This window comes from Alexandromys fortis, unplaced genomic scaffold (assembly GCF_014885135.2).
Source record: "Alexandromys fortis isolate MF-2015 unplaced genomic scaffold, M_Fortis_MF-2015_v1.1 scaffold_36, whole genome shotgun sequence".
Lineage (NCBI taxonomy): Eukaryota > Metazoa > Chordata > Mammalia > Rodentia > Cricetidae > Alexandromys > Alexandromys fortis.
In genome coordinates, this window is record NW_026067915.1 from 7,794,239 (window position 1) to 7,806,790 (window position 12,552).

At 41.3% G+C, this 12,552-nt stretch overlaps 1 protein-coding gene across 1 annotated transcript in view; it reads right to left on the reverse strand.

Moving 5' to 3' along the window:
* The window catches only part of Dock3 (dedicator of cytokinesis 3), a 367,607-nt gene that overhangs the window by 82,139 nt on the left and 272,916 nt on the right, over positions 1-12,552 (reverse strand). The window contains exons 21-24 of the mRNA XM_050139541.1: positions 10,595-10,833; positions 9,448-9,529; positions 6,618-6,788; positions 2,369-2,561 (exon numbers count right to left, since the gene is read on the reverse strand). Of these exons, the coding sequence (XP_049995498.1) occupies positions 2,369-2,561; positions 6,618-6,788; positions 9,448-9,529; positions 10,595-10,833 (685 nt within the window). The remainder of the gene's footprint in view (positions 1-2,368; positions 2,562-6,617; positions 6,789-9,447; positions 9,530-10,594; positions 10,834-12,552) is intronic.

Genomic DNA, 12,552 nt, shown 5'->3' on the forward strand with positions numbered 1-12,552 from the left:
GAGCTGAGTTGTAGGAACACCTCCTTAGTATTCCAAGCATATACAGCATTGAACTAAAATTTGTTCTTATATTTTGAAGTCAAACTTTAAAAATTAACATGTAAAATTCCAATGATGAAGATCCAGATAGCTGATGCTTCAGATTTATTCTTGTGCTTGGAGGTTTATTCTAAAACACTGGTATCCTACTTATATGATCAGGCTTATATTCGAATCAGCTGAAAGGCTGAACTTGACCAGAAGCAATATAGTTTCAAGGATAAATCCAAAAGCTCTTTCTGAAAGGTATCCTAGACTTCTGATTTATCAGTCAGGTTGTGAGGACCTCTAGGGATTATGAAACCCTTTCTGTACACTTCTATCTTAAAAAAAAATGGAAAAAAAATCTGACTGCTGAACTAAAGAAATAAGCAAGCACAGGGTTTCCCAGGTTCCCTATCAGGGTCTTTTTAACTTTCTTGGCTCGTCCTTATATTCCTGGACTGGACCCTTTTCTTTTGTTTTCTCTCCTTCCCCTTTGTACTTCCATCTGACTGCTGCTTTGATAGGATCCCATAGCCAGCACACCACTGTACCTGAGGCCTGGAGACAAAGGGCCTCCTGCTACAAACCTAGTGTTCATGTCCCTATCAAATTCATACATTGAAACCTAATCTCCAATGTAACAGCACAAGGAGTGGGGTATTTTCTGGTGATAAGGTCATGAGGGCCTTATCCTTATGAATTAAATTAGTGCCTCATCTCCCCTTTGAGACAGGGTCTCATTATACAATCTGCCTGGCTGGAACTTGATATGTAGACCAGGGTGGCTTTCAATGCACAGAGATCTGCTGGTCTCTGTCTCCCAACTACTGAGATTAAAAACATGTCTCCTTAAAACGAGATCTCAGAAAGTGTTCTTGCTCCTCCTGCAAGGTGATAAAACAGAGAAGAGAGATTCCTATGAAACAGGAAGTAGGTTTAACTAGACAGCAAGTCTACTAGAATCTTGATCCTGGACTTTCTAATCTTTAAAACTACAAAAATTAAGTATTTGTGCCTTTTTTCTTTTTTGAGACAGCTTTCCGTTTAACCCGGGCTGACTTCAAACTTGCTATGGAGCTAAAGATAATCTTTATTTCTTTTTTTAACTTTTTAAAACTATTCTTTAAGTTTCCATTTATTTATTTATTTATTCATTTTTTTTGTGTCATGCATCTTCATTCCATTCATTTCCCCATCCTTTGAATCCACCTTTTGCCCCTGCAGCCTTCTCCCCACCAAAATAAAATGAAATTTGATAGAAAATTAAAGAAGTAAAAAGAAAAAAAAAGAAAAGGAAAAACCAATCTCATCATGGAAGCTGTAGTGTGATCCAGTGAGTCACACAGTAAATCCTTTAATCCATATGTCTTTATTTGCCAGTATATATTGCAAAGAGTCTCGAGACCTCTGGTTTCTTCTACACTATTGATGTTGGGCCCTCACTGAAGCTCCTCTTGTTTATCCTGCTGTTGCCCTGTGTTTGGGAGATCCCGTAGCTTTGGGTCTGCAGAACCAGTCCCTTGACTGCTCCAGCAGATCACAGATGGGTGATGTTGGGATGGGCCAACTCATAACCCTGGTTCTGGACCTAGGTAGTTGCAGCGTTGGTCATCCCACCAGCTCTCCCTTGTCCTCACCACCAAGGTGAGCTCTTATGCACGGCCCTGGCTATTTTACCCCTTGCAGTAATGAACAAGGATGGGGCCAGTTCTCCTGCTTTCAGGTCCCCAGGGTTGGTTCTTCTACACCTACATCTTCTAGATCAGCTCTACTGTATTGCTCAGGCATGGCCAGGGGCCACTCTCATATGTGCTGCAGCTGATGAAGGTCAGGGCCAGCTCTCCCATTCTTTATGACCTCAGGGCCAGTTTCCCCAAATGCCTCAGGTGTTGATGGGGGGCATGTTTCCCCTGTCTATGCTGCCACATGACAGATAAGAAATGGGACAGTTCTCCCACGCACACAACTTTGGGGCTGCCTCACCTACAACCTTTATTTTCATGTTCTGAAAATAAAGCGTGTGTTCTCATGTCCAGATTCACACACACACACACACACACACACACACACACACACACACACACACACCATTTTACTGTCACAGCATGAGCAGACTGACACAACACCCCAGGAACATGCCCTAAGGCATGGGCTCTTAAAAGCAAAATGTGAAAGAAGCAGTGGGTCTAGGTCTTAGTTGAATTTCTCACATAGTTTACTAAAATATCTACACTTTAAGGCTCACTGGCTTCTTACATAATGACTGTTAAACTGTTACTTTCATCAGTTTAAACTTGGCTACCACCCTGGAAGGGAAGAAATAAAATATGACTCTTGAATTTACCGGAGAAAGAAAACAGGCGACTGTCTACTGTCCTGGCAATGGACTGCAGCTTCACCACATCCATTGACTGTCCAATGTGCACAGTGCTAGGCATGCTTCCCAGGGTTCCTCTCACAAACTCTGCTACCTCTTGCACGGTAAACATTTGCAGCAACTCGTCAAAGATAGTGGGGAAAGAATTGAGTAGTGCAGCCTGTGGAGCAAGTAGAACTGTGGTTAGTTCAAAGGTATGCGGCCGAAAGAGTTTCAGAAGGCCCACAGCACCTGACTTGAGAGGGTTCTTCCCTGGCCTTTGACTCTACTCATCCCTATAGCACTCTTGGAGCATAGGGACAGAAAATCCAAAAATTAAACCAGAAAATTTTACTAGGGCTCAGGCCATTTGAGGCTTTCAAAATTTGCCAAGTATCTGCAGATGAGAGAAGGAAGGATGAAGAGAACTTCACACAATGTAGCATATGACAAAGTTATTTTTCCTCAGAGCATAGATTTAAACTTTTAATATTTATGATTAAGCTCTTGACTTCTCAAGTTTAGTTTCCAACTCAAGCCAGAAACCTCTAAGAAAGGGAAAAGTAACTGAAGGTTGAGTGCTTTAAGCAGTGCCGGCTGGACTCCATCAACAGCAGTGACCCAGCTTTAAGAACTAGACCATTTTCCAGGGATAGTGATGTTCGTATGTAATCATGTCATCTGAAGAATACATAATTTTCTCACATGTGATCTCTGGCAGTCTCAAGTATAAATTCAAAAGTATGGGAACATATGTATTCATTTAGTTATAAACTCTCGAGGGCTACTGATAACATTGACTTAGAATTCAGTGACTCTGTTGGCCCAAACAAGGAGGGGAGTAGGGAGGGAGAGGGTAAGGGAGGGAGAGGGAGTGAGAAAACACATGTGCACATGGGCTTCTAGGATCTGAGCTCTGGAAGCAAGATGTGGTCTCTTAAGAAAAATGTAATAGCTTATTTTATTGAGGTGGGGAAAGCATGATGGCATTAGTAGTTTTATTTGTTCATTCATTTGAATCACATTTATTTATTTAGTGGGGAGCACATGCTCATGTGGAGGGCAGAGGACAGCTTATGGGAGTTGGTTCTCTTATTTCAGCATGTGGGACCTGGAGATCAAACTCAGGTCATCAGGGTTGGCATCATGAGCCTTTACCTGCAGAGCCATCTTGCTGCCTCAATCTGATAATACTGATCCATAATTTTTGAGAGGCAGAACACTATAGGAGAAAAATGATAGATTTTTAAATTAGACACATATGAGTTCAAATTCCAGCTTTAAGCCAGGTGTGGTGTTTCATGTCTGTAATTTTAGCTATTGAAATTTAGGCAGGAGGTTGCAAGTTTAAGACCAGCATGGATAACACAATAAGACTCAATAAAAATAAATAAATTATCAGTTTTATCATTTGTCTGCTATATGCTTGATGAATTGCCATAATCTTTGGTTTTCTCATTTATAAAATGGGTATGATGCTATTATTGGCATATGGAAAAATTAGGCACATTGTTTTCATCAGTGTTCTAGAACACAACAGGTCTTCAATAAGTGCTATGTGCTTTGTATGCTAATTATCAACTTGCCAAAGTATAGGATCACCTGGGAGAAGGATCCCTGGGCATGCCTTTGAGAGATTATCTTGATTATGTTAAATGATGTGGGAAAACCATCTTTATTGTACGCAGGACTATCCCTTGGGCAGGGGATCCTGAACTGCATAAACAAAGGGGACTGAGCCACAGTATGCATGCACTGCTCTCTGCTTCCTGACTAGGGACGGAATGAGGAGCTGTTTCAAGCTCCTGCTGCCTTGAAACACTGTGATGAACTGTGTGCTGAACTGTGAGCAGAACAAAACACCTTCTTCCTTAAGTTGCTTTTGTGACAATACTTTACCACAGCAGCAAGAAAAGAAGCAAAGATGAGATGGCTCCTATTTTCTTCCTGTATTTATTCAAAGAGCCATGAAGGAAGCCTTTTGGGCTTCTTAGTCTTCTTACACCACTAATCCAAACAAGATTCATGAAGGAAAATAGAAGCGACACTTTAAGAACAGAAGGTAACAGACTACGTTTAACAAGTGAGGTGGAGCTGGGGGAAGACCTTTTTATTCAATGATTCCTCAAGCAGTAGATAATGGCATAGAGTAAATTTACATCATGGGAAAGCCGGCATTCCTGTCTTTTAAGTTAAGGCCAGATTAAAATGTGGAATTCATATGAAATCTGTCTTCAGACTAATAAATATCAAGAAAATTGTTTTACAGCAGTTAAAACCAGTATACACACATATAGGCAATTCAGATAAAAAAGACAAAATGGGAAGGGGGTTAATTATGTCATACTCAAGTAAGAACACTGTAGCTGATTTCTTTCCTTAAATGGTGAAATTTCCTACAATTATGCACCAGAACAGAAAGACACACTCTGACAACTTCTGATAGTCATGATCAACGATAAAAGTCCGATTCAAAAGCAAATTTTCCAAGAGTTCTGGAATTCGTGAAACATATGCTTGGTAGCATAGAACCAAATTTGAACCCTAAACATAACTGAATTGATACTAGGACTACCAGGTCTAAGCTATCTAGCGTTATGTTTTCCCCAATAACCCAAGGGTACAGCAGATGAAACACAGTGTTTGACCAGGAACAAAAGCTGGTTCTTCCAGAACAATTTGATAAGTGCACCACTGTTTGTACAAAGCATCGACAAGTACCCAGAAAGCATGTCTACCCTCCTCTGTTAGCTACCTTCAATCTCCCTGTAACTCTTTTTGGATAGAGAAGCTGCAGGTATCCTTGGCCCCTATTAGAAGGAACAGATAAACTGGGGAAACCCAGAGAGAAAAAGCAGTTTCTTATGGCACTTTTAAAGTGAGCTCATAGAAGGAGTTTCCTTAGAGAGACTCTTGAAACCTTGAGGATTCCTTTATAGCATGTAGCTTCCAGATGATCACCTGCTCTTTGGCCAAGAAACCTATACACAATTAATTGGCATATAGAGACAATATAGAAACAAGACAAATAATAGACTAAGTTTAGAATAAAGTAGGACAAGGCTTAAACATACAGGCTGACTAATAATAGCACATGCGGTCATTGATGGGCAGACATAAAGAAGCTATCTGATCTTTGTTGACAGATTTTGGCATAACTGGCTTCAAGCAGCCAGAAAACTAAAATCCACTAGGTAAGAGCTTACTAATTTGATAAGAGAAAACCACAACCCTTATGTGTATGGAATAATGAATGTTTTATTTATTATAGCACAGGTCTGCCTGGTAAAGGTAATAGATTAGCTGGTTAGGAAATTTTCAAAGGAGGAAGGAAATTTCTTTCTAACATTGATATTTCTGATAGAATCTAGCTCTCATTCTTAGTGCATTCAGTTATTCCTATTAGGTTTTAATTTATCTCATTCTTAACATTTGTAATAGAAAGTTATAATAAAAAATTAACTAGGAAATAAAATTCCCTATATATTTTAAATATCCTCCATGAATACAATGCTCATAACAATTATAGGATGGTAATTAGTAAACTTGATCTAAAGAGAGTTCATAATAACAAAGTTCTGCTGCTTTTCTAGTATAAAGACACTAAGCTCTTTCAGACCTCATAGCTGAGGCAAAGTTGGCTTTCCTTTGTTCTACTAAGTATTTACTTGTAATTCACTTCTTTCCCAACACAGAGACTCTTGTCACAGTTTCATCAATTCTAGAAATCAAAGAAACCACCTGCTAAAATGAAGAACTCTAGCAGCAACACCTCCCTCCACAGGAGCTATAGATAGCTCTTCCAGAATGAGACTCTCAATAGTAAGGCATGGATGGAGGAGGCTTTTTGGGGGGGGTGTTTCTACCTCTCACGACTAAACTACTTGCTACTAATGAGTGGTTCAGAGAAGAGCAGAAGCCACTGCCTTCAGTTATGTATCCATTGGACACATCCCCAGGCTCTGATGGTTCCAATCCAACAGTTACACAGATGGCCATGACTAAACTGAATGGGCTACAAAGCCAAGCCAAGAGTCAGGAATCTCAAAAAGGGACTGGCCGAGAAGAGCAGAAAGTTAATGAGGGAAAGGAGATAGAAAAAGGCTTGGGGAAAGAGTAATCAGAAGTTATTATAAATGAAATTATCAAAGAAGTAATTTAACTCAGGAAATTTCCCAAATAACACAACAACAATAGCAACAAGAAACCCCATACTATTTCCCCACAGTCCACAGACCTGAGTGAAGAGGAGTGTTTCCGAGTTTCTACTGTCCAGACTCAGCACAAACCGAATGGACTGGAAAAGCTCTTGGATGCTAGACCGGAACTGTTCCTCTTCCATCCCACAGGTGGCTCTTGAATACAGGATTCGTGACTGCACAATGAACTTGAAAAGGTATTCCAGGGCCTAAAAATGCAGGAGGAAAAGGAATGGTGAGACATTGCAGATGGCTAGGAACTCAAGTAACAAGAATGTAAGGACAAAGAAACAGAAAAAAATATCAGGTGACAGGTGATTGTAGACCTCTTTGGGTGGGTTACTCAGTCTAGGGGTTGTAACCCACCCTGCAGTCAGTTATTCCAGGGTCCCGGAGAGGCACTATCTGGAAGATATAGGGGGAAAGAGGAAGAAGGCTAGGCAGATTTGTCGAAGCCTCCGTTTATTAGAGACAGGTTTACAGTTTATATAGGGTAAGGAATTGGGGGGGGGGCACAGGGGCCTGGACTCTTGTCGCGTGGTTCACGTTGGTCATGTAGGCCAGGAGGTTACATTTGGTCAGGTCACGTAGGCCAGGAAGTCACAACTAGGAGTTGACACACCTAGTTCTCTAGATAGTTTGGAATGTGGGGCGGGTTCCGCTAACAGATAGCTCTCCATTAACAGCCAATTTAGGTGTGAGGTAGGCTCTGTCAATAGAATGATTCCTAACACAATTAGGGGTGTGGGGTTCTCCCAAAACAATATAGGCTATTACCGTTGACCTTGGCTGCCTCTCAGAACTTGAAGATAAGACTCTATTGCTGGAGACAATAGACTTGAAGGAGCTGTGTGCCTTAAATCCCAGCACTTGCAGAGGCAGGCAGATCTTTGTGAGTTCAAGGCCAACCTGGTTTACAAGAGCTAGTTCCAGGACAGGCTCCAAAGCACAGAGAAATCTTGTCTCAAAAAAGCCCAAAAACAAACAAACAAAAAAGACTTGAAGGAACAGATAGAACTAGCTGGAAGCCACCTTCCTGAGGACTAACTGTCATAGGGGCTATGCAAGCTGTCAAAGGAGAAAAGCAATAAATAGTCCTGTTCAGCTTTAAAGTCTATGACCCACAACAATGACCAGCCCAGCACAATATTCCCATTGGTGTAATTAATAGTAGCACTTCTATCTGGGATGTAATCAACAGCTGTCTAACTAGACTTGGGCCCACTCAATAGGAGGGAATTCATGCTTGGTACTGTAAACCCAGTCAACTACTCAAGGCTGAAGAGGTCATGGGCCCTAGAGGAGAGCCTACTACTGCTACTTTTCTAAACCAGCATAGATCCTCACTGTACACTAAATGCTTATTCTTACAGTATGTGCAGCTCCCGCCCTTCATAAAAGAAGCTTATTTTGCAACAGATAGGACTATTACCGAAATCATTACCTGGTAAAAATGCAAAGAACAACTGACTGTGAGGTACCCAACCCCAAGTGATACATCTACAATGTAGTCCCTACACCTAAGACTCAGGGAATGTCACAGAAAAGGGCAGAAAAACTATAAGAGCCAGAGAATGAGGATGCATGTTGTGAGATGGTGTCTTCTATTGTAGACAGGAAAGATGCAACCATGAAATCTTAGCAATATGGCGTTCTAAACAAGACCTGAATAATGACATGCCAATATGGACAGGGAAATCTTCCAAACTTTCTATAGTACCCTTAAGTAATTAATTAATGAGCTCACACAGAATCTTTTGTATTTAAGTTTTAGGAGATGGGCTGGTCTTATGTATGTTTCTTAGCACCCAGAACAGACAGTAACCATTTAGTGAACATTTGTATGAAGGAGGAAAAAAACCCTTGGATTCTCAGGTATTTAAAGTATGTTCAGAGAGTCAAGGAAAAGTAAAAAGAGAACTGTGACTTAATTCTACCCAAGCTATCTGACACACTGTACTATGTAAGAAAGAAGAACAATACACGACACAGGGCCTATACTTAGTATAGATGATGTGATATTAAAAGAAGACAGAAAAAGAACAACTTTGATGCTATTCTCTTTTTAATTACTATGTAGAAAGTGTGGAAAACATAATTAAAATGCAACTTTAAGGAAAGATAACCCAAGTACAAGATAAAATAGGGACAGATACAGAAAGTCTGGTCTTGCTTTAAGGGTGTTTCCAGAAGACATGAAAGCTTTCTTGAAAACATTTGAAAAAAAAAGAGGATTTAATTGTTCTTATATGGCTCTCTGCTGTATGAGAAGTTAATATGCTGAAGTTAACTTACGGTGAGGGGAGCTCTCACCATTTGGAGCTACCCAACAATGAAAAGGAAGCTATATTGTCAGGGAATCTACTCAGGCCAACATTTTGAGGATCAGCCCACAGAAGATTCCAGATTCTTATTAATGTACAGGTTTTAATGTTAGCTTCTTCAAATATCATCATATGATATATCTATCCACTTCTTTCTTATTTATCACAGTCCCAAAACACAATATTTGGTATCCATTAAAGAAGTGATTCAATCTTAATTCTAATCAATGTTATTACCAGTATTAGCTTAGAAGTAGATCAATACCCGAGTCAGTAGGAAGGCAAACCGATACTATTGGTAAAAATAAGACACAGGACGATGGCTAGAATCCATGTTCACTTCTTGCTTCAAGGTAAAATGATCAGGTATAAAGCTCCTAAGGAGTATAACTGAGGTAGGGAAAGGAGATTACATGGATCACGGCATTCATTCCTAAAAGTAGGTCAGCATACTACAGTTGTTTTGAGCACCGTACCAATGATATTAGACACAAATAACTGTAGGAATGGCCCCTTCTGGAAGTATGGCAGCTCAGAACATTACCCGCATGGCTTCCTGAATGTGGTCCTGCCGGATTAGTTCTGCGGAGCAGTCCATGTACCACTTCAAACAGCGGATAAGCTCCCTGGAGAGAGAACATTTACAGAATTCCATTTTAATCAAAAGGCAATGAGTCTCAAATTTATATTTAGTCAAATGGAAAATAGCAAAGAACTGTCAAATAGGAAATAATATTCTGCTGATGAGCTAAAGTGATGGATCCATCACAGCTGTGGAATTTTTACATTATCTGAGAGCAGACATTTTCTGTCCATAAGGAGCTACAGAATTTTTATCAGTAGTCATAAGCACTCTTTCCCACTCTAGTTTTCCTCCAAACTTAGACTGTATTATGTACTTTTATTTGTCTTAAGTTGTAGTATCTCCCGAACATACAACACTAACTAACACACTGAGTAAAAGTATACTAATGCCACCCCATTCCACACCTCATTTCCCAAGGACCAAGCCACCTCAGAGCAATGAGTTTACTGAGTCAGAAGTATTACAATGTAAAAGAGCACAGGCTGGTTCGAACTTGTGATCCTCTGTCTCTGCCTCCTTCAGCAAATTCTACCAGCGTGTACCACCACAACCGGCATTATGACAGAATGATGCCTATGCCATGCCTTTTAGTCTCTGATAGGATGTATCCATGAAATTGTTTCTCTTAACACAATAACTGTATATGAGTGAGCTCGCCCTGAGGTCGTGGCTATAGGAGAGCTGGCTCTACCCCTTGTCTTCCATGTGGTGATGAGGGTGAGGGAGAGATGTCCCTTCCCCCGTGCCCCTTGTGCCCTGTGGCAGGCAAGAAAACTGCCCCTGCCAACTGCAGCACTCAGGACAGTGGGCCCTGTACTTCGTCTTGGCAACACAGTTGAGCTGACCCCAATGATGGGTGCGTGGATGAGCTGGCCCAGAGGACATAAGCATGAGAGCTCTGGCCCTGCTCCTTATCTGTCATATGGTGGCATGGGCAAGGGAGAGATGTGCCCTCATTCACACTCCCTAAGGCTGGTGGCAGGTGGGAAAGCTATCCATAAGGTCGTGAGAGTGAGAGAGCTGGTCCTGCCTCTCACCAGCTATAGCACTCGGCAGCACCCTACACTCACCTAGGCAACACAGGAGAGCTGGCCCTAGGGTGTACATGTTGGCCAGCCAGACTTGGGAAATGAGAGCAGGAGAACCAGGTTTCCTTTGGCTGCTTAGTTCATAGGGTGAACTGGCTGGGGCAGTGCTGGAGAGTTCACCCTGGTATTGAGGATGCAGGAGAGTCATCTGCTGACCAACCCAGCAACCACCAAGACCCAGGACCAGAGTTATGAGTTGGCCTATCCTAGCATCCACCCCATCTGTGATATGCTGGAACACATGAAGGGACTGGTCCTGAAGACCCAAAGTTGCAGAATCCCTACACAGCAATAACAGGATATCCAAGAGGAGCCCCAGGGAGGGCCTAATATCAATGGTAGAGCAGAAACCAGAGACCTCAGAACCAGACCAATGACGCAATGCAATGAACGTTTGCAAGTAATGATATGTGGACTAAGGGTATTTTCTGTGACTCACTGAGACACACTACGGCTTCCACAACAAGACTTTTCCTTTTTTTAAAAAAATCTCTTTTCTTTTAAATTTTATTTATTTTTACTAGTGGGGAGTTACAAAGGTAGAGGGCAGACGGGAAGGGAAAGGGAGATGATTGGGATCAAGATGAATGATGTGAAATACACAAAGAATCAATAAAGAGTTAAATTGGAAAAGAGAAATTATATGGATACCTACTATTCCATAAGCTAATTCAAAAATAAATTTTAAAAATGAATTTGAATGGAAATAACCTATACAAATGGATGGCAATCCCAGAAGCCATAGGCAATCAAACAAATATCCCACTGGTGGATACGACATACCTCCCTGTAAGTTGTTGGCCAGGAAGGTACAGAGACCCCAAACAACAAGGCTATAGCCACTGCTCTGTAATTGGTAAGACCTTATTTCTGAAGATACCACACACCTTGGCTGCAGGACATAGAGAAATCAAGCTGGAGCTGAAATGGAAACTTCCTCCCTGCTGGCTGTCATGCACAGTGCCAGAAGATGCTATGCAAGTTGCAGAAGTTGGGGACACAAGTCATCAACTGTTTTTTACCCAGCAGAGGACCTGAAGTGCTATAATGATAACCTGCCAAACAAGATGTATGCCCACCAGTGTAACAGCATTTTGAGGTTAACCAAGTACACTCTAATTGAATTGGAGGCCTGTTCCACAAGAAGGAGTTCAATGACTACTACTGTAAGCCTGATTAAAACAGAACCAAAACAAAAACATGGGTGGAGAGGTATTATTATGGCTGTTTTGCTAAAAGGACATGATATCAAACTGCCTCTAAGTATTTACATTTATACCCATACACAAGAGCTGCTTTCAGTCTTAACCACACAAGCTTCTTTTTATAGTGGATGGCACTGAATGCAAAAACTCATGGCTACTCAAAGTGCTGAGAATAAGTGACTGTTGAGTTCTCATCCCTACACAGGACATCTATATCACCCTCTTTGAGGATCAAGGAACATAAAGGAAGAAAGGGTAAAAAGAATGCAAGAGCCAGATGACAACAAGAAGGGCTGTAAAACGTTATCTTCTGGGCACGCCATGACCATTGCAATAGGGAACTAATAGCCCCTGCAGTTGCCTGCACTGGGTATGCACAAGACTGGGGCTGTCAACAGCCAGTCAAAGGTAGAGGAGGGGCTCATGGGGCCCTATGCCTCCTGGGAAACTACTAGCATTGATGGATGCTGGGCAAACGGAAGCTATGGGGGTGCTTGGAATCGAGCCTTAGTTCTCTGGCAGAGCACCGAGTACTCTTAACCAATGAGTCTTTTCTCCAGCTTCCTATTGTTCATTCTTAAAAAGAAAATTTTGATATACGCTACAACATGGTGACTTTGATGACATGGTAAGAGAAACAAGCTACTCTTTTGAGGTACTTAAGAGCAGTTGAAATTCAAAGACCAAAGTACACTGTTTTTCAGTAGCTGTGGAGACTAACAAGTATAAGTGTTAGATGTTACAGAGTTTTTTTTTTTTTTTTTTTTTTT